Source organism: Schistocerca americana, chromosome 2 (genome assembly GCF_021461395.2).
Source record: "Schistocerca americana isolate TAMUIC-IGC-003095 chromosome 2, iqSchAmer2.1, whole genome shotgun sequence".
Taxonomy (NCBI): Eukaryota; Metazoa; Arthropoda; class Insecta; order Orthoptera; family Acrididae; genus Schistocerca; species Schistocerca americana.
This window is the reverse complement of record NC_060120.1, coordinates 279,310,264-279,334,178: the sequence shown is the minus strand read 5'-3', so window position 1 is coordinate 279,334,178 and position 23,915 is coordinate 279,310,264. Positions and strand designations below refer to the sequence as shown.

The following is a 23,915-nucleotide window of genomic DNA, read 5'->3' as shown; positions in this document are numbered from 1 at the left end:
ATTCTTGGAGACTCCTAGTGCACCAGGATATTGTGTGCATAGTAAAGGATGGGGTGAGGTGGGTTGGGTTGTTTGGGGGAAGAGACCAAACAGCGAGGTAATCGGTCTCATCGGATTAGGGAAGGATGGGGAAGGAAGCCGGCCGTGCCCTTTCAAAGGAACCATCCCGGCATTTGCCTGGAGCGATTTAGGGAAATCACAGAAAACCTAAATCAGGCTGGCCGGACGCAGGATTGAACCGTCGTCCTCCCAAAGGGGTGAGGTGGTTTCACTCTCCAAAACTCTGAGGCACTGTGACCCTGTGTGCCGACTTATACCCAGGTGCTCACTACAGCTCCTGCAGTTTCCATGTCTGTCAAGAAACAGCCCTGCCATGCCTGCAATCAGGTGGCCTACCCCACTCATGAGTTGGTTACCTGCTCCCAAGTCCTCAGGGAGGATAGAAGTCAGATGAGGCACAACATACCATCGACTCAAGCTGTAGGCTGTACAGGTTTTCAATGGATGGGAGCTTCTGTGTTCACCACAATATCGACTAATCGATCAACTCCAGTAAAATGACTGTGTATGCAGTAAAATGACTGTGTATGGACTTCTTTGAGATGTATTCATGGCTTCTTCAAGGTGTGTTGAGTATATATGTATTGATGCTCCTCGCAAGTATTTTGATGCTTAGTAAATTATTTCCTGTGCTCTATGACAGAGCTGATCATTCATATTTGAGATAAATCAGAAATTTCTTTCATTATCTCCTACATGCCATTTTCTCCGAATATGTTGTGATTTCTGAGGTTCTGGTCACAGTGAAACCCGAGAACATAGCTGTTTCTTTCCGAACACATCCCGGATTTCATTTCTATACTGGTAAGGATGTTACAATGTCTCTTGTTCCTGACCATACCATCTATCCGTTGCTCTCTCATTGGCTTTGTAGAAACAGCAGCTGACACATCCCCTATCATTTGCGTCATACCTCATAGAAAGCGTCGACAACATTGATGCATGAAGTACATAGCCTTTCAACATTTCTTGCTACTGTGTATTTGTACAATTTTAAAGTCAATTATTTGATTCTGAGTACAAATGGATTCAGGCAAACTGCAGCTTAAACATGGCAGATGTTCATAAAAAGTCAAAAGTACGCAGTACAGTTTGCAGTACAAAGATATCTGCTGCCTGCTCACTACTCCCCTCATTGCACTCATTGCAGTTCCCTCTCCAACCTTACTGCTGTGCTTGAACAATACTGAAGTACAGACAGCAATATCTCCTTGGGTGCAGGTCATATGTAACAACAAAACTAATACTTAAATAAAGGACAAAAATCACAATTCAGACCAATTTTCATGCTTTTGCTTGTCCTGTGATTTAGTGACATCTGTTGGCACTACCTCAAAAATGTGTGTTTGTATTGTAATTTATTCTTGAGATAACAACTGCAGTCAGTTTAATTTTATTTATTTCATTTGTTAGGCATTTAATTTTGGGTTAATTTTCTTCTTTGTTTCATCTTCATGTCACCATCCTGTTCACAAGCTGGTGACATTTTCCACCAGAATTCTACTACATGAACAGTAAGCGAATTTCCCATTTACAAGCCATTTGGTAAACCATTATTTTCTCATAATGAAACAGAAAATTGACATGGTAAATGATTTTGAAAAACAAGATGTATGTTATCTTTCCTTAAAAAGTCGCATTAACGTACGTATACAGTAGCCAGACATCTACGAGAACTTTTATTGCAAACCTGTTCAAATATAACTAAATTTTAAGAGGATAATTTGCTGCTATTTTCTCTTGTGTTTCACAAAATCATCAATTTTTATGCAGAGCATTAGAGTATTGAAGTGGACAGTTCAAGTGTCTCCCATCTCCCGTACACTACTACCATGAGTCGAATGACTGTTCGAACAAGGTCGATACTGCATTGAGTGCTTCGGCATATCGGGAAATCTCGAGTCTATTCAATTGAAAGCATTGTTTGCTCTTCAAAATAAATTTATTGAACCCCCAGAAGCCAAAGCTTCATCGGTAAATGAAAAATGACCCCTATATTAATCTATTAAATGATGTAAAAACATCAACCTCAGCAGGAAAAATTTAACTGGCAAATTTAAGGTGACCCCAAATTTTTCAAATGATGAGTCTGGGAAAATACCTCATCTTATAATCAGGTAAATATGGTGTATCCTGGGGAATCTTCTCACTATCGATCAATTGGAACAAAAAATATTTCTAATCTAATATAAACTTATACGATGATGAACTTTCAATCCACCAGTAAAGTGAGCAGTTCTCACCTCAACAATGTAAGTAATGCATGTAACATCTCAGCGACAAAATCTGGGAGCTGTAAATTTCTGATTGTGTATGTTTGATGAAAATTTGTGGAGTACAAACCACATTAATTTTGTATGCGGAAAAGTCAGTAGCCCCTTATATCACCTAAGCCAGTTCACCAAGATAGTTCCTAACCAAACAATGAAAATAATATATTATGGAACAATTTACCGCCATCCTCAATTATAAGATTGAGCTATGGGACCGTGCAGCTGATGTACACTATGAAAGAATACAGCTGTGACAGATTAGAGCAATAAGATTTATATATGGGATGGACCACAGAGGTTCATGCTGTGAAGTGTTTGTGCACACAAAAATGGGTTTAATCACTTTGTAGCATTTATTATTTTCAACTTACAAGTATAAATTGTATATCAAATGAAAGAGCAACTCAAACAGTTTTGTTTGTATATCTTTGCGCAAAGGGAAGAGTATGGAATAACCAAGAGAAACGGAAGAATGCGTTGAACGCTGTGAAGTGTTTGTGCACACAAAAACGGGTTTAATCACTTTGTAGCATTTATTATTTTCGACTTACAAGTATAAATTGTATATCAAATGAAAGAGCAACTCAAACAGTTTTGTTTGTATATCTTTGCGCAAAGGGAAGAGAATGGAATAACCAAGAGTAACGGAAGAATGCGTTGAACGAGTGAGAGTCTTTCATGAGGAAACTCAAGAAACCCTTACAGAAGGCTAGTCGTGAATTAGCAATTCCAGTGAGTCTGTGTGGAAACTTTTAATGAGACTCTTACACTAAGTCCTTATCGTTTCCAGTTCTTACAAGTTCTAAAGCCTACAGAGTACAGACTGGTGACCCCCAGTTGCACACATTGTGTATGTTTCTCCAACTCCACTTAGGCGAAGTGTCGATTCATCACTGAAGACGATACGATCCAGAAGATCTTCATCATCATGCAGCAACATTTTGTTTGCAACGTTGGCACATAAACTATCATCTGCAGGCTTTAGAACTTGTAAGAACTGATAATCACAAGGACGTAGTTTAAGTGTCTCATTAAAAGTTTCCACACAGACTCACTGGAATTGCTAATTCACAACTAGCCTTCCAAAGGGGCTTCATGGGAATCCGCATGAAAGACTCTCACTCGAAACTTCCTGGCAGATTAAAACTGTGTGCTGGACCAAAACTCGAACTCGGGCCATTTGCCATTCGAGGGCAAGTGCTCTACCAACCGAGCTACCCAAGCACAGCTCATGAGCCGTCCTCACAGCTTTAATTCTGCCATTACCTCGTCTCCTACCTTCCAAACTTCACCTTCATCTCAGCCTACAGAGCACACACTTCGCTGCAGAGTGAAAACTTCACTCTGGAAACATACCCCACGCTGTGGCAAAGCCAAGTCTCCACAATGTCCTTTCTTCAATGAGTGCTAGTTCTACGAGGTTCGCAGGAGAGCTTCTGAGAAGTTTGGAAGGTAGGAGACGAGGTACTGGCAGAATTAAAGCTGTGAGGATGGGTTGTGAGTCATGCTTGGGTAGCTCAGTTGGCAGAGCACTTGCCCGCAAATTGCAAAAGGTCTCGAGTTTAAGTCTCGGTCCAGCACACAGTTTTAATCTGCCAGGATGTTTCATATTAGTGCACACTCTGCTGCAGAGTGAAAATTTCATTCTGGAGACTCTCACTCATTGAATGTATTCTTCCATTACTCTTGGTTATTCCATACTCTTCCCTCTGCACAAAGATATACAAACAAAACTGTTTGAGTTGCTCCTTCATTTTATGCACAATTTATAGTTGTAAGTTGAATATATTACATGCTACAAAGAGATAAAGTGTGTATATTCATTTTGAAACACCCTGTAGATAAAAGATGCAACAACTGCAGCTTATAACACATTTCTACGTGTCATTATTGTCATACCATAATTTCTGACGTTTACAAAAGCCATCTTTGTTATGGCTCCAAGCAATGATATTGTAAAGATATAAATAAAGTTGACCCTGAAAGTAAATAAATGTAGCATATTGAGCTTAAATATGACTTCAACTAATGTTTGATTGCAGTAGCAATGGCAACTGGAAACAGCAACTACCATAAAATATGAAGCACTAACCATCCAGAGTGCCCTAAAGAGGAATCACTACATAAAGCGAGCTGTAAGGAAACCAGATTCCAGGCTGAGATTCATTGGAAGAATCTTCAGGAAATTTAATTCATCCATAAAACAACACTTGGTTCAAGAATCATGAAAGAAGGTTGTATACATGGAAGAAGCCTGGAGATACTAGAAGAAGAATGGGTAGCTTTGAGGGATGAAGTAGTGAAGGCAGCAGAGGATCAAGTAGGTAAAAAGACGAGGGCTAGTAGAAGTCCTTGGGTAACAGAAGAAATATTGAATTTAATTGAAGAAAGGAGAAAATGTAAAAATGCAGTAAATGAAGCAGGCAAAAAGGAATACAAACATCTCAAAAATGAGATCGACAGGAAGTGCAAAATGGCTAAGCAGGGGTGGCGTAGAGGACAAATGTAAGGATGTAGAGGCTGATCTCACCGGGGGTAAGATAGATACTGCCTACAGGAAAATTAAAGAGACCTTTGGAGAAAAGAGAACCACTTGTATGAATATCAAGAGCTCAGATGGAAACCCAGTTCTAAGCAAAGAAGGGAAAGCAGAAAAGTGGAAGGAGTATATAGAGGGTCTATACAGGGGCGATGTACTTGAGGACAATATTATGGAAATGGAAGAGGATGTAGATGAAGATGAAATGGGAGATATGATTCTGTGTGAAGAGTTTGACAGAGCACTGAAAGGCCTATGTCGAAACAAGGCCCCAGGAGTAGACAACATTCCATTAGATCTACTGACAGTCTTGGGAGGGCCAGCCCTGACAAAACTCTACCATCTGGTGAGCAAAACATATGAGACAGGCAAAATACCCTCAGACTTCAAGAAGAATATAATAATTCCAATCCCAAAAAAGCAGGTGTTGACAAATGTGAAAATTAGCGAACTATCAGTTTAATAAGTCACGGCTGCAAAACACTAACGCGAATTCTTTACAGACGAATGGAAAAACTAGTAGAAGCCGACCTTGGGGAAGATCAGTTTGCATTCCACAAAAATATTGGAACACGTGAGGCAATACTGACCCTACGACTTATCTTAGAAGCTAGATTAAGGAAAGGCAAACCTACGTTTCTAGCATTTGTAGACTTCGAGAAAGATTTTGACAATATTGACTGGAATACTCTCTTTCAAATTCAGAAGTTGGCAGGGGTAAAATACAGCGAGCGAAGGGCTATTTACAATTTGTACAGAAACCAGATGGCAGTTATAAGAGTCGAGGGACATGAAACGGAAGCAGTGGTTGGGAAGGGAGTGAGACAGGGTTGTAGCCTTTCCCCTATGTTATTCAATCTGTATATTGAGCAAGCAGTGAAGGAAACAAAAGAAAAATTCAGAGTAGGTATTAAAATCCTTGGAGAAGAAATAGAAACTTTGAGGTTCGCCGATGACATTGTAATTCTGTCAGAGACAGCAAAGGACTTGGAAGAGCTGTTGAACGGAATGGACAGTGTCTTGAAGGGAGGATATAAGATGAACATCAACAAAAGCAAAACAAGGATAATGGAATGCAGTCGAATTATGTCGGGTGATGCTGAGGGAGCAAATGAGACACTTAAAGTAGTAAAGGAGTTTTGCTATTTGGGGAACAAAATAACTGATGATGGACAAAGTAGAGAGGATATAAAATATAGACTGGCAATGGCAAGGAAAGCCTTTCTGAAGAAGAGAAATTTGTTAACATCGAGTATAGATTTAGGTGTCAGGAAGTCGTTTCTGAAAGTACCGGTGTTTGTATGGAGTGTAGCCATGTATGGAAGTGAAACATGGATGATAAATAGTTTAGACAAGAAGAGAATAGAAGCTTTCTAAATGTGGTGCTACAGAAGAATGCTGAAGATTAGATGGGTATATCACATAACTAATGAGGAGGTATTGAATAGGATTGGGGAGAAGAGAAGTTTGTGGCACAACTTGACTAGTAGAAGGGATCGGTTGGTAGGACATGTTCTGAGGCATCAAGGGATCACCAATTTAGTATTGGAGGGCAGTGTGGAGGGTAAAAATGGTAGAGGGAGACCAAGAGATGAATACACCAAACAGATTCAGAAGGATGTAGGTTGCAGTAGGTACTGGGAGATGAAGAAGCTTGCACAGGATAGAGTAGGATGGAGAGCTGCATCAAACCAGTCTCAGGACTGAAGACCACAACAACAACAACAACAACAACAACATTTAAATTTTAAAAAGTTTCATATTTTAACAGAGCAACAACTTTCATACCTTCATGTCTGAATGTTGATTCAGATATCACATTTGCTAACCTTATACAAAATATTCATCGAATTTGAAATAACACGTTATTACAGTAGAGTTACACAGAAATGAAAAATATGTTTCAATAGTTTTACAAACTTGGCTCCTATCTCACAAGGAACCCCTTAAGTGCGAGATCACAAAAGGCCAATGATGTTTACGGCATTTTACACACCACACACTGTCTACCATGCAATCACAATATTGGCTGCTAATGGCAACCGGGGCTGGAATTGAAGGTATCCAATGGCAAGCACAGCTTGAGGTATGGAGCGTAGTTGAAATGCTTACTCGATGACTAACTCACAACAATACACAAAGTAAACATTGCATTGTATCTACAACAATAGCTGCCAAAGTTGACATTTTGCAAAGTGAGAAAGAAGTGGAGCATGAACTATTAGTGTTTCTGCAAGATGATTCAGTGGAATGTGTGGTGTCGTACACCCTCGGCTGTGAAGACAATGGGCATGAGCAGTACAGTGATGACAATACATGCTTGACAAGTGAAAAAGACACTAAAACAGGTGTCGAGCCATGTATCTCCATCCTTGTCCAACAGGGAGCCATGATGCCCGTCTCCAGTGAAACATAATAAAGTACAATTATTGTCCAAGGAGTGGGTACTAAAGGTAACTACACTCATGGAAGATCATCTGCAGCATAAAAAATAAATAAATAAATAAATAAATAATTAAAAAAATTATGGACAGATTTCAAATAATTCAGCAGCAGTACGATCATGTATAAGCAAAATTATGGATATCCAAGGCACAAAAAGGCACACTTGATACAAAAACTGGTATTTGTGCATTTCAAGGATGCTCAATACAATTTGCTGGATGTGCATGATACTAATCCACTACATTATGCAAATCAAATTGCACGTGACATAGATTACAGTGATTCCAAGGGAAGCAGTGGATGGTTGCATAACTCCAAACAGTACTACAGAATTTACTGAAACTGGAGAGATAAAAATCTTCTCACCAAATGGCACCAGGAGAACACACATATAAAAAAAAGGTTTTACTTATAAAAAGCTTTCAGAGCTAGTGGCTCCTTCCGGTAGAAGGGTTGAAGGGGAAGATGAGGGGTGAAGGAAAAGGGGTGCACTTCAGAAAAGTCACCCAGAACCCCAGGTCAGAGGAGAATTACTGGATGGGATGAGAAGGAAAGACTCTTCCTTCCCATCCTGTCTGGTGCGTCTCTCCTGATCCAGAGTTCTGGGTGACGGTGTCGGTGTGTGTGTTTTCTCCTGCCGCAACTTGGTGAGTTGATTTTTTATTTATCCAATTACACTGTATTGTCAAAAATTGATTATTTTTGTTGTTATATTAGTGCCACGGAATTGGAAGATGTAAGATAACAAAATTTCCAACATAGCGTCAACTTGAGGATGCACAGCAAACTGCAGAACCAGCCCAAAAATTTGCAGGTGAGATAAAAAAAAATCATTCAGTAGTAATTTGTTTGTAACTCCAACTGGTCAGGGTTTGAAGAGGAAATGAATAAGTAAGGAACCCTAAAAATTAGAGCTACCAAGAGAGTTGTATCAAGATCAACTAACATCAATGCCTTAATGTGTTTGTAAACATTTATGCAGACTGCTGGTCTGGATGGTAAATTGGCTGGAAAGTTATTTATTGTGGTGTGAGAAATTGCTGCCCCCTATGATTCTTTCTCATGTGTGAATGACATAGCAAGGGCAGAAGGGAATACTTACAACACTGCAAGCCAGAGTGGGACAATGGGCGTGAGAGAACTGCTTTTGGCAAATAGTGGGTCAAAATAAGTTGCTTTTGCTTGATTCCTGGTCTGCATATAAAAATCATACTCCTTTACTGCGAACTACCCCTCCTGAAAAGTGTGCGACACTACAATTCATACCACCTAGAACAACTGGACAAATTCAGCCTCTGGATGGTTTTTACCATGCCTATAAATCATACAATCACTCTGTCTGCAACTACGCCTTAAAGGGCAGCCATTTTCACAATAAGCTCCATGAGAGACTGTTTCGCATTTCGTTGCATGCCATCACATTCCATCACTTCTCATCACCCCATTACACCAATATGATTCCATATGCATTCTTTTAGAGAGGATACCGAACTTCACATCCTGCACAGGTTGTAACTCACAAGGAGTTTGCCTTCGATCCTGATGCTGTGAACCTTTTGTGATTGCTATGCGGCACCATATTTCTTCTGTTGTTCATGGTATAAGTTAAGAGTTTATTCTGAACATCTCTTGAATGTCGACAATATCCATTTTGTGAAGTATAATACATAAATGCCATACATGGTTGATCTCTGCACCTTCCAGACAATCATTTTCTGTCACCCTTCTTACGCATGTGGTGAATCAATAGCAGCTATTATTTTTCCTGTCATAATTGTTAACACAACACTTTCAAATGAACCTTAGCAAAGATTAAACTTGCGACATCGCAATAAAGGGGTTTCTTATCAGCTAATAATTTTAATGCATGTGAAAAATTAATAACAACAACCAAACTGTTGATTTCAGCAAACAAACCTGCTCTTTGAAGTGCTGCAGAGTAGGTTTCGTGTCAACTTCTTGTTGCTCTTCCGTACCAGTGTTTGTAGTGTCAACTTCTTCACATGTCAGCTGGGGACCATATTCCAAAAACTGTTCAAGAAATGCTTCACGGTCATCCAACCACAGATATGAATGTTCTTCAAAATTTTCGCAATAAGATATAGCCTGTAAACAAATAAATTATTTACAATTTATTGAATTCAGTTTTCATTTCTTATAACAAAATACAGTTTGATGGTAAGTGCTTGCACACCACACCTGGGAAACTGCGAGTAGGAAAACAATGATGATGATGATGCTGGTGACATTAAATGTTCATATGTGTGTATTGTATAATATGATGGTATTGATCGACAGGAAAAAACAATCTTAGAGAAATAATTCTGTATTTTTGGGGTTCAATGTAACATACTTGTCAAAGTCATTACAACAACATTCTTTTCAAATCTTTACATTGAGTGTAATGGGTGTATAACATGAAAAGCAAATATTCTTTCTATTTTAATGAAGAAGTCAGGGCGAATTCACAAAAAAAGCTTTTGTACTTTGGACAATGCATTTGCAATTCAGGATTTTGATGGAAGTATTTATCCTATAAATTCATTATGTCAATTCTATTGTTGAACACAGCGACTCCATTGCAAACAGATGATGATTCAGACAGAAACAGTAAAAAATTAAATTTACTGTCTGGAAAATATTATATTTTTCTCTAAGCAATAATTAAAATGAATGCAGGTTTACCATCATATGGTTGGTACTTAAAAATTCATTGTGCACACTTTGTATATTCCCTCAGAACTGATTTGTTTTATACCAACACCACAACTGAAGTGACAATATGCATGATATTATTAAAATGGAGTTTTTATACTTACCCATCATCTGATAAAGAATTTGCTGTAGCTCCAAAGGTAAACCAGGAGAGAACAAAAGACAAAATTGACCAGGTTGGCAAAAGTGGTCACATAAAGGCGTTTATTGGAATAGTCAAGTAAGAACAGAGATCTGTTCTCTTGCCTAAATATTATGGAAACTACTTTTATTTTAGAAAGCTCTTCAATGCGGACAAGCAACAATTCATATCTAGATGTTAAAAGAATCGTTAAGAAGTTGGAAGTTGTTAATGACTATGTTCAAATCTCTGCTAAATTAATGCAAGACTTTTAATGGATTTCCAAACATAGATGAGGAGCAAAAGGAATTTATATAGCGCTGTGTTCAAGAACACTGCAGACTGTATCCTGATTACAAGAAAGAAACACTGAAAAAAAGTATTTCCAAATACTAATTGCATCTTAAAAAGCAAAAATATATTTAATTTTGACTTTATGCAGTCATCAATAACTTTTACGCTGACTAAAAATGACAGAACCTAAAATTCCCAACATTAAAGTTTTTTGCTCTAGTCAGCACAGGTTAATGTCATGGTATTGAGATGAAATTTTTTTCTAGTAAATCTAATCAAACAGAAAACATTTTAGGGATGTGAGTAAAATGTTTAGGAAAAAATAAGGGACATCCTAACATACAAGTCATACAGACATGGCCTATGTCATCTTAGGATGCTGAAGCCTGACTCTGAAGATGACAATGGCCATGTGGGTGTCTGGTGTGTGTGTGTGTGTGTGTGTGTGTGTGTGTGTGTGTGTTTTTCTATTGTTAAATGTACTGTGCTTTTAAATGTGCCTATGTGCTCCTCAATATCCCTCTATGTTGTGAGTAGCAACCTGTCCTAATCCATATTGTTGTTATTCTAGAACAGATAGAAAATGCTGTGAAGAAGGCAAACCAAAGACTGTGTTTTATTGGCAGAAGACTTAGAAGAGCAACAGATCTACTAAAGAGACTTGCAGTAGGGCGGGATTGTTCTGTCGTTCTTTCGTTTTGTCTCCTTACTCTCTCTCTCTCTGTGTCACTTTCATTGAACAGTTCACCTACCTCTATATTTCTTCCTTCCGGCGTCCCTTCACTCTGCAGTAGTAAATACACGCTAGGCAGTGTAAAGCAGCATTGATGAAGCCACCATCAAATACCTACCACAAAGAGGCCGCGTAAATCAAGTTCCTGTAAGTTCATTTTCACAAATTTCGGGTGGTAGGAAAATGCAATTTAATTGCAGTAAGCATTTGAAAATTCTATTGACGTCTTTTTATTCAAAAGGAAGCACATGAAATGGCTATCAAGTCCGTATTTAATAATGCAACTGCTCTATCATTCCAAGTTCACTGTTTATCCAACATATTTCATTTACATCTACATCTACATTTACATTTATACTCCACAAGCCAGCCAATGGTGTGTGGCGGAGGGCACTTTATGTGCCACTGTCATTAACTCCCTTTCCTGTTCCAGTCACGTATGGTTCACGGGAAGAACGACTGCCGGAAAGCCTCCGTGCGCACTCGAATCTCTCTAATTTTACATTCGTGATCTCCTTGGGAGGTACAAGTAAGGGGTAGCAATATATTCAATACCTCATCCAGAAACACACCCTCTCGAAACCTGGACAGCAAGCTACACCGCGACGCAAAGCGCCTCTCTTGCAGAGTCTGCCACTTGAGTTTGCTAAATATCTCCATAACGCTATCACACATACCAAATAACCCTGTGACCAAATCCACCGCTCATCTTTGGATCTTCTCTATCTCCTCTGTCATCCAGACCTGGTACAGATCCCACACTGATGAGCAATACTCAAGTATAGGTCAAACAAATGTTTTGTAAGCCACCTCCTTTGTTGATGGACTACATTTTCTAAGAACTCTCCCAATGAATCTCAACCAGGCACCCGCCTTACCAACAATTAATTTTATATGATCATTCCACTTCAAATCGTTCCACACGCATACTCCCAGATATTTTACAGAAGTAACTAATACCAGTGTTTGTTCCGCTATCATATAATCATACAATAAAAGATCCTTCTTTCTATGTATTCACAATACATTACATTTGTCTATGTTAAGGGTCAGTTGCCACACTCTGCACCAAGTGCCTATTCGCTGCAGATCTTCCTGCATTTCGCTGCAATTTTCTAATGCTGCAACTTCTCTGTATGCTACAGCATCGTCCGTGAAAAGCTGCATGGAACTTCCGACACTATCTACTAGGTCATTTATATATATTGTGAAAAGCAATGGTCCCATAACACTCCCCTGTGGCACACCAGACGTTACTTTAACGTCTGTAGATGCCTCTACATTGAGAACAACATGCTGTGTTCTGTTTGCTAAAAACCCTTCAATCCAGCCACACAGCTGATCTGATATTCCGTAGGCTCTTTATCAGGTGACAGTGCGGAACTGTATCAAACGCCTTATGGAAGCCAAGGAAAATGGCATCCACCTGGGAGCCCGTACCTAATATTTTCTGGGTCTCATGAACTAATAAAGGGAGTTGGGTCTAACACAATCACCATTTCCGGAATCCATGCTGATTCCTACAGAGTAGATTCTGGGTTTCCAGATAAGCAGCCAGAATTCCGGCAAGTCTGACCCGATTAATTTTGCGATCTAACAGTCACTGACCCTCCACTATTAGAGAGTTAAACATTTGGTCATTTCAGTGGTCTTCTATGTTAGAACTGCTCGCCAAAGTATTCCATAAGGAACACGGAATATGCCACGCGGAATTGTCTCTACGACCAAAAGATCACACGTTTATAAGACTTCAACTAATTAGTTCCGAAACATCACACTTTCCTCAAAATGTTCGTAACTTAAACCGCTTTAGTCACAACACGTTCTATCTGAAATGATCTCACTAGCTCTTCATTTTACATACTATTTTCACAGAGACATCTATCTTAGTGTTACTCGGAAGCAGGTTAGTGAGCGACTATCTCAATGCTCCTCTCCTCTATGCCTATCTAATTACCTGTGGGCAGGAACCACTCAATTTTAATTAGCTATTGATCTGAAGGACCAATCAGAATGATCCTTCCAGATCATTCTTGCGGCAAAACTTGCCTTAGCCAACCACTAATCAGATAGTCATTTACGTCATTTCAATTTCAATTTCTAATATATTGTTTAATAAAATAGCATGTAATGCAAAATATTCTTTAAATTAATATAGAAACTTTTTCCGCTTCAGATTTTTATTCTGGCTGCTCTCTTACAAAAGCAAGCACACATCGACATACGTCATCAGCATCGTGGTTGCAACACAATTTTCCCTTTTCCCACAGTTCAGTTTTATAAGGTTTTACATAAAATGACATTAAGCTTTAACATATGTCCTGCATACACTCTCTCATTCATTCCCATGTATTTACACAACAAAATAATAAGCAAATAATAATTCTGAATGATTTTTATACTATGTAACATACAGTAATTAAAGTTTTGAAAAGAAAATTCCGATTCAGTGATTTTATATATTGTGAGCTTTATTATGACTTCAGATGATAATAAAAGACGTCTTGTTATTGTTCCTAACTGAGTTTTGAAACGTAAGTGTCGTTTATAGGACATTTAAATAATTTTCTCGATCTCCATAACTATAATAGATAAAAATCTGAAATTTTGACAGGATCCCTTCTTTGATAACAAAAGATTGCGTACCAAGTTTGAACAAAATTGGATGATAATTACTATGGTTTATTTAGATTTGTGGGGGGTATGAATTTGCGTACCGACTGAATGTTACTTCAGAGCGTTCTCACAGCTAGTAGCGTCAGCTGCGCTATGAGTCAGAGGCAAAGAAAAAGCTACCATCCTTACCAGACACAGTTAAAGGAGCACATTCAGAAAGTTAAGAAGGAGAACACGTTTCATATTGTCAAGAAATAGGGCAGAAAGTGTCATGGACATGATACAGGATTTAGAGTGGACATCAGTACAACAAATGTGTTTCTCATTGTGGCAGGATCTTCTTACGCAATTTCAATCACAGACTTCCGCTCCGAATGCGATAATATTTTATTGACACCAACCTACATTGAGAGCAATGATCATCATAATAAAATAAGGGAAATCAGAGCTTACACAGAAGTATATAAGTGTTCGTCTACTTTGGGCGCTGTTCAAGAGTAGAATAATAGGGAATTATTGTGAAAGTGGTTTGATGATCCTCTGTCAGGCACTTAAGTGTGATTTGCAGAGTATCCATGTAGATGTATATGTAGGTGTAGCCCAGATTTTCCGCAGTTTGATTTAAAAAGTTTAATGTACTACCCCCTCACCCCCACTCAATAATTAAATAAATATGATGTGTGATGTCAATATATATAATGTAATTGGTAGATATACCTTCGTTTTCCACACAGCACTGAAAACAATTAAATTAAATAAAAAACATGGTATTTTTAAAACAAGTCATCACTAATTAGCACCAATGTTGTCATAAAATAACACAACTGACAAGAAATAACACCAAAACTGATCACAAAACGAAACAATTTTTTCTATCCCTACATATAAGTTATAGGTGACACTATTAATCAAGAAGAAACCACTTCAGTATTTATTTTGGCACAGAGAAAAAAAGAGAGAGAGGGTGGGTGATGGTGGAGGGGGAGGGGGGGGGGGGGGGGGAGGAGAAGAATGAAAATTCAACAACAGTGAATTGGTTGTTCTCTGCCCAGCTTTTATTTTATCCCAGAAGCTGACAAATACACTTTCCACTCAAAATGTTCTAAAATCTGATGATTCATCCTGATCAAGGTGAGTGTTAAAGAAAAACCATAAATAGTAAGCTGTAAGTTTCTGGTTGGTTGATTGGGGAGGGGGGGGAGGGGGGGGGGATGAACCACCAAACAGTGGTGTCATCAGTACCATCGGATTAGGGAAGGATGCGGAAGTGAGTCAGCTGTGCCCTTTCAAAGGAACCATCCCAGCATTTGCCTGAAGTGATTTAGGGAAACCACAGAAAACCTAAATCAGAATAGCTGAATATGGGTTTGAACAATAAGTTTCTGTAATATGTTCTAAGCAACAGTGACACCATGTAGAGCGGTTTAGATTTATTTACATTCATCTACATTATTTCCTATAGTTTTTGTAACACAATGTGTGAACAGTAAATGCTACAAGCTTAAGTTTTACTCCTTATTAGATTCAGAACTGGAGACCTGTGTGCTTAAGGAAAAATTACATACTGTATATATTCTGTGATTTCTATTGATTTTAAGCACCAGTAACAGCAAGGAAAGTGTAAAGAGACACAAAGCAACTGAAAGTAATTAAATGGCATACATCAACGATGAAACATAATCATGAAATGTAGGTACTGGTAATAAAGAATGGACTAAACAAAGTGTGGGGGGCCAAAATACAAAAAAAGCTTGTTTAAATATATGAGTTATTTGATTAATGAGTAACAATCACAAACCAAGGAGGACTGGAGTAAGGATGGAAAGATGACAAGCAACAATGTAGGTACAAAAGTCGATAAAAGAAAAGAGAGTAAAGGTAAAAAATGTGTACTCAGAGACACTCCGGAATGGGAAAAGGAAAGCAAAACACAAGGAACAAATTAATGCAAGAACAAAGTAAATAAAAATTTAATTCAGTTTTTGCTCTAGTGGATAATGAGGCATAGGAATTTATGAGGCACTGGCACTTACAGAGAAAGAGAATAAATTCACGTGGTGAAACAATCATCAACTAAAATTATGTTGCAACATACTTTCTCCAACAGCAAGCTAATTTATACTCCCCCCCCCCCGGGTCCATTTTCTGAATTCTTTGATGTAGCCTACAATAATTTCTTCTCCTGCAACAATTTTTCCAAGTGGGAGTAGCACTTAAAACACTGAACATACTCATGTGTCTCAATCTCTATTTCCCTGCTGTTTTCGCCCTCTATGGTTCTCACTATTAGTTGTCATCTGAGATTTAAGGTCCAAAGCTGCAACATTGTACCAACTAGTACCAACTGCCACTGCTCCCCATGGTAATAGAAAATTGCTTTGAAGTCTCTATTTCCTGCAAAAATCATATAAGAGCTCTGGTATTTGCATATAGTATGGATTTCTATAGAGTATGTAAAAAAATCTGTTCTTAATTCATATTAGGACCAAAGTACGTTAATTTTTTTTAAGTAGGTGAAATTTTCCTATTGTTAAACAGCTTCAAACATATCACAATGTGCCTTGAAAACTAATGAACTTTCTGGAATACTGTTTTTTTTCTGTTGATTGTCAAAATACCTCATTAAGCAATGAATTTTTGCTAACTTTTGCATACGATTTTCAAATTGGCACTTTTTCCCAATGTTATCAATATTTAACTAGTAGCATGTATGAAGGTTAACACAACACGTATGGCTCATGCAGATTTACATATTTCCACATCCAACTGTTGTGGACGGATCAAATAAATTTGCGTTTTTTGTTCTGGGCACTTTTCTGAGACCTGTTGCTCATGCCAGTAACTATTTCAATTTAAGAAAAGGTTATATATGAATAGAGGGATCAGTGCAGTGAACATCAGTATGAACTTATTTTTATCTTTCGTTTTACCACCAACAATCAGTATCACAAAACATTCAATACTGTAGGTGTTCCCTTGTGCAGTACGGTACTAAAACAGTTGACGAGGTTCTTGCCGAACTGTTTGCAAAGAATTGTTGTGATGTGCCAAGTGATTTAGATGATGTTACTGATAGTGGTAATGGAAGTGAAGAAGAGTACACAACACAGCTATAATCAACCAAACTGAAATAATTGTAAACGATATAGATGATGTTACTGATAGTGGTAATGGAAATGAAGAAGAGTACAACATGTCTATAATCAACCAAAGTGAGATAATTGTGAATGATTTAGATGACAAACCTTCTAATAGTGAAAGTTGGCTGAAGAAGGATAAGACCATTATTTTAGGAGCATTTAAAGGAATTCCAGGTGTAGAAACCCTTCCCAGTGAGATCAATAGTTTCTGGCCATATAATCCTGGAAAACGTATCAAATGTTGTTTGCTTTTTCATATGGTTTGCAAAAGTTTAAGTGGACACCTCTCCAATTTAGAAATATACACTGGAGAACAAAAAAAGCTTCAAGACGCTATTCTCTCTGTACTTTCACCTCACCTTGGCATGTGGCACCATGTTTATTGAGACAATTATTACAACAGTACAGCTATTGCCAAAACATTTCTAGAAAGTAAAACTAGAGTTTGTGCATAATATGAATCAAGAGAGGTCTCCCTCAGCATCTACAAACAGAACACAAATCTCGAGAGAATGGTGACACTGCATTTCAAAGACAATGTGGCATTTTGCTGCAGGTATGGAAAGATGAATGGGAGGTGAGATTGAAAACAACAATTCACGATGGGTCCATTGTTGCGACAGGGATGGGGACAAAGTAACTCAACATGACGAAACCACACAGAAACCAAAATATAGCATGATATATGTTCAATAAATTTATGAAAGGTGTGGACAAAGATGATCAATATCTTTCGTATTGTGAGATAGTAATGAAAACCAATAAGGGACAAAGAAAATAGCTTTGTTTCTAATAAATTGTGCTTTGTTTAACACATACAAGGTGTACAGAAACCTAAATCCAGATATACAAATATATATATATATATATATAAAATCTTCCTACAGAAGTTGCAAGAGCCTGTAACAAGTGATCAACAAGTTGGTGCAGCAACTGTTGAGGAAACTGAAGCAATCCAACCTACAAATGAGCACCTGCTAAGGATCCACAACAACATACTATTCGGACTATTGTGGGGAGTGGAAAAAAGAAATATCCAGCCAACCTTGCAGAATTTGCACAGCGCTTCATAAAAGAAATGAAACAAGACACTATTGTATTGTATATAAAAACAAAGATGAGGTGACTTACCGAACGAAAGCGCTGGCAGGTCGATAGACACACAAACAAACACAAACATACAAACAAAATTCAAGCTTTCGCAACAAACTGTTGCCTCATTCCTGATGTGGCAACAGTTTGTTGCGAAAGCTTGAATTTTGTGTGTATGTTTGTGTTTGTTTGTGTGTCTATCGACCTGCCAGCGCTTTCGTTCGGTAAGTCACCTCATCTTTGTTTTTATATATAATTTTTCCCACGTGGAATGTTTCCTTCTATTATATTGATAACACTAGTGTATTGTATTGATTTATTGCATGTAGCACCATGAAAGCTATCCCTTGATGTCTCAACACATTTCCTACTATCCTGTCCATTCTTTTGGTTAATGTTTTCCCTCATTTATTATCTTATCAGCCCACATAATTTTTATCAGCCTTCTGTGACACCACATATCAAAAGTTTCAACCCTCTACTTTTCTGGTTTTTCCACAGTCATAGTCATAACCAGTATTTATATACTCGTAGTCATAACCAGCATTTAGATGTGTTTATTTCATACTACAGAAATCAGCCAGGATATTATGTTAAAGAGTTAATTTAACAACATATGATTGAAATTACACATAAATTTCGCCATCTGAAGCACATAATACTGAACATTTATAGGATAATACACAAATGTAGTCTACAGGTAAAAAGTAAAAGTCTTATAGCAGAAGGGCAGGTTCAGCCGTCTAATTGGAAAGATTCCCATATCCTCCATGCCCAAAGGCACCTTCCCTAGATGAAGTATGAGAGTTGATTGAGGAGGTGTATCTGTGAAGTGAAAATGACTAATGATGTGTGTGTGTGTGTGTGTGTAGTGTCATGTCATGTTCATGTTGGAGATGATCACAGAAAGGAAGAGTGAAACCTACTGCCAGCACATAGGCTACTCTTCCCGATGCACACCAAAAGGGGACCCTGAACTCAACATACCCATCCAATGGACAGATCACCATCAACAGTATCAACTGTCCTCACTTCATGAGACCCTGTGGAGAAGTTTGGAATTGAATCCAGGACATTGGCACAAAGAGTGCCAATCAGGAACTTCATGCCACCACCCATCCTGTCCCCTCTGTGGTAAAGGTTAAGGGACAATTGTCAACAGCACACCATTTATCAAGACAATCACCTATTCAAGCACTGACCATGCCCTACCGGTGCTTAATTTCCTGATCTGACAGGAACCAGTGTATCCACCACACCATAACCATTGACATTCTACAGGCATTAGTTACATTTATAAGGAAATAAATAATACCAAGGTTATTTATTATTTTGCCACTTACTTGATCTATTACTTGCTGAACACGTGTCAGTGTTTCTTCTTTCATTTCAATTAAGTCTGCATTTGACTCCATTTCTTCCTAATTTGGAATATAATGACAACAAGTATATCAGAAATTGTTTGTTAATGTAAGTAATAATAACTTTAAATATAACAGTTCTTTATCATTAAATTTTAGATATACCTTATAATCAATTTGTCCAGGGTTCGGAGCTACACGAGGAATAATAGTAGCCATGTATGTAATGTCATTTATAATGCTCTGGATAAGAGAATAGAAACTTTTAGGGTCATTTACATCCAGTGAAGGAACAAATACAAGGTCTGGTTCCTGTAACTCTAGTGATACTTCAAACAAGGGTGGCCTTTTACGTTTCTCATCCATTTCATCCATGAGGAACTGCAAACTTAAAATTCACATTAATAAAACAAGGGTTTCTCTTGTTGTTTCGTGTATCTTAAAAGTAACAAAAAACATACAACCTGAAATAAGATGTACTGCATCATAAAAGGTAGATAAATTTGGAAACAGTAGTTTCTATGATAAATGATTAGACTAGATGAGATACATTGTTCATTCTACATACCCATGCTGAAGAAATACTTTAGGTTGTGGAACATGCCAAAAACAAAACTTAAGTAGCACATGTTCACAAAAGAACAAACATGTCAATGTTCCTTCTAACAGATACTAATGAAAATGATTCTCAAGGATGTTGGGAATAAGTCAAAAACATCAAAAATAATTTAATCTACAAACTAACATCAAACTATATTATCAACATGGAAATGAATACATGCCAAAGAGTATAAGATAATTCCTAGGTTATTGTAGGTTAGCACCAATAAAAGAACCAGTTTACAATGTTCCTTACAATGGTCACATTACTGTGCTGAAGTTAAGTGAAAGCAATATTACTTTCACATTATGTAATCCTGTTAATAATATATGCATCAGTGGTTGTGCCACGATATTTGTCAATGGATTAGAAGAAGCTGGCCACTAATAAATCCTTTAAACTCCTCTTAATCTATGTGTCTACAGTAGTTACACTTGTTTTTTTTTTTTTTTTTTTTTTTGGGGGGGGGGATAGTGTAACGCCCCAAGGACAGAAAACCCCAATTAACAAACTTTGTGGAAACTTAATGTAGGGAAGCGAGTCATCTTGACAGTGACGGCAACTATTGACAATAAAATCTACACTGGTAATATTTTGATTAACACCTATATTATTCAAGTACTGAGAATAGCATACAAAAAGGGGATATAAAAGGAAAGGATTATCATAGATTCTTTATCAAACATCTATAGAATAAATTCAAACTCATATGAACGAAGGTTAAATCTAAGAAAGTAATTCAGTCAAAGATAACATTTACCATGGAAGAGAGTTGTAGCCGCATCGAAAAGGAAATTCAATCCGACTACAATGCAATGTTCTACAATGGAAATGTTCAGTTAGTTAGTTGCTCTTGAGTCGCTCTAGAGTACTTTTGTGACAGTTGTCTGGATGCAAACATTATTAGATTCTTTCAGTTTTGGAAGTTTGATAATTCGCGAGGTAGAGACTGAAGTATTGCTCAGTCACACAACTGATGAAAGTTAATCTTTACCGTTCTCAACGCGACGGTATAGTAAGATGACTGTTAGACTTCAATTGAGTGATATTGGTTTATCGGACTTAGCCTTCGTACTGATGAACAGTTACAAACCTTGAGAGCAATGGATCAATGACAGAAAAACAATTCGTAGTCTTGAGTGGAACACAATAAAACGAAGACATGAAGAAAGGCCAGTACGCTGATTAGTCAAACGTTGTTGCCAGTGTCACGATTACTGAACTGAACAGAAGTTAATCTTGAAAGACATATTGGTGTGCGTGTGTTGTAGGGACAAACAATTAATTACAGAAAGAACAATAAAATCTGAATTACAAGGTAAATTTTACATGTTGCTGAACTCATTAAATGGACAATACAATGTGTATTAATGCACGTTGATTGACTCTTTAAACATTCTAAGTGACCAAGTGAATACAAGAATAATGGACAGTATAAGTTATCTCTGGAGTTACATCGGACCGTTGTTAATAACTGGGTGTAGCAACGGAATAGTAGAAAGCAAATTTTTGTCCTCACTATGTATAATGTGAAAAACGGCCGTAATGATGAAGTCAAGAATGAGGATTTTATTTCATCATGGAACTAACTGGGCATAAAAATAAATATAAACGATTGGAGTTTACCAGTTCACACAAACTGGGAAGACTGTTGCAGACAGATAACAGAATATTTCTAAACCACACGAGGAGTTGTGGTCTTACGAGAGTTACAGGTGCTGTTCCACGTCGCACCGATGATGACGAACATTGTTACGAGTCGCGTCTCTTCCCGGCGAGTGAAGAAGGAGGGAAGAGACGCCACATCAGTTGGCGCCTACAATGTGGGGCTCGATGACGCAAAGCAACACATCATTCGCCTATAGCGCGAGGCCTGACAACGCCGGACTACACATAGTTTGGCACTTCACATCGACGACGTCGGCAGAGACAACATGCGGAGCTCGCCGCCTCTACGACTGCCACATGAGGGTCAACGCTTCATGACTAAGAGATATTTGCAAACGGAGCGAGGCAACGCGTCAGAGAACTGTTCAAGAGCAGAACATTGGCCGAAACAGTGACATAAGCTGCCGGCAGGGACGTGGGCGAAGCTGCAACAACCCCAAATAGACGATAAACAGTAAGCACTAATCAAAATAAGTGATTATTCAGGTACCGTATTGGTAATAGTGAGATTTTCATTGTGCTTGTGTCAAGTAGGAGTAAATGTAGTGTCGTTTGAATATTGTAACTGTAGTAAATTGTAGTTAACAAGAGTTTCCATCATGTCAAAGCGAAGTAGGATATTATGTAGCGATTTTGACCAAAAACATTACAGAATCTGGTGACGAACTAAGTTAATTATCTGAACATGAGGAGATAAACAGAACAATCATTAACTTGGGAGGAGAATTGTTTACAGAGTCAGACAATTATTACTCCTAGTGTATCAGGTTGTGGAATGGAAAGTAAGGTTACAGAACTAGATGATAATAATTTTGATCCCAAGGAGAAAGCAGGCAATGAATGCATGATGAATGTTGCACAAACCGGTTCAGGGAAGATAGATGTACTTAGTGCTATACTATCAAAGCTAAATATGTTGGGTGATTTAAACACTAAGCTAGCTGAACAACAAGTGATATTAAATGCTAAATTTTCTGATGTAGCTGAACAACAAGCAACTTTAAATACTAAATTCTCTGAACAGCGGGAGATGTTAGAAAATAGATTATCTGACATCAATGCTAGGATAATGGAGCTGCAAGCATCTATCAATGCCAAATTTAGGGATCAACAACAGGCCTTAGAAAATAAATTTGCAGAACAACAGGCTAAAATGATTGCTGTTTTGGAGGACAAGTTTATTCAACAGCAGGTTAACGTTGATAATAAAATTGATAATATAGAATCCAGATTAGTTTATCGAGAAAAAGAAGTTAAAATTATTGACCATATAGACAAGATCCATGAAAGTGTAAGTAATTTTTCAGAACAGTTTGGGGTCGTATTGGAAAGGGTTAACACCTTGACTGAGAATAATTGCTGTATTACAAAAAAAAATAAAGGGATTAACTAGTCGTCTAAATGATTTAGAGTGCGGCTCATTAAGTAAAATAGAATCAAGCAGTAATGCCAAGCCAGAAAATGAACAAATAGGTAGCCACCCATACGAAATCTAACTGCGAGAGAAAACGTCCACGAGTACAACATAGCACGCATACAGGTGAACCATGGGAAGTAAACACCCAATCGGATGAAGAGGATGATCCCTATGTTCAAAGAAGTTGTATTTTATCATTATAGGTAGAACATAGTAGTTTGAAAAGTACACAATTTCCTATTTTTTCAAGTGAAAATAATAACATTAATCCCAAAGTATTTATTAATTCTTTTAAAAGGATATTTCAACATAGTTGGACAGAGTATGACAAACTACAGTTCATAGTATCCAAAATTGTAGGAGAAGCAGCATTGTGGGCTGCTGAGATAAGCAAAACCTGCAATACATGTTCCGAATTTGAAAAACTATTTCTAGCAAAATACTGGTCAATAAGTAGACAAGAGCGATTACGTAAAGAGGTTTATCAGCCTAAATTTTGATATTCAAAGACAGAAACATTGAGATAATATTTTGATAGTCATTTCAACAAGACACAAGATGCGAGACAATGGCCAAATAATAATAGTTATTCTAGGAATAATGTGTGTATCAATCAATGGAATAATGGTAATCAAAGTAACAGTCATTCTCCAGACTTTAACCGAAGTAACAATAATTCTGAAAACAGTAGTGGACATGTGGATCATGCACAAAAGATTAATCAAAATTGGAATATGAGTTACAAATACTCTGAAGGGAATTTTGTAGGAAATAATAACCAAATACCAGGAGCAGGACATTTTCAAAGGGTGAACGCTGTAACTACAAATAGGAAAAGAA

At 37.7% G+C, this 23,915-nt stretch overlaps 1 protein-coding gene across 1 annotated transcript in view; it reads right to left on the bottom strand.

The window, feature by feature from the left end:
• Window positions 1-23,915, bottom strand: part of LOC124593960 (dynein beta chain, ciliary-like) — a 746,507-nt gene that overhangs the window by 453,022 nt on the left and 269,570 nt on the right. Inside the window, exons 19-21 of the mRNA XM_047132308.1 lie at window positions 19,555-19,777; window positions 19,372-19,449; window positions 9,235-9,423 (exon numbers count right to left, since the gene is read on the bottom strand). Of these exons, the coding sequence (XP_046988264.1) occupies window positions 9,235-9,423; window positions 19,372-19,449; window positions 19,555-19,777 (490 nt within the window). The remainder of the gene's footprint in view (window positions 1-9,234; window positions 9,424-19,371; window positions 19,450-19,554; window positions 19,778-23,915) is intronic.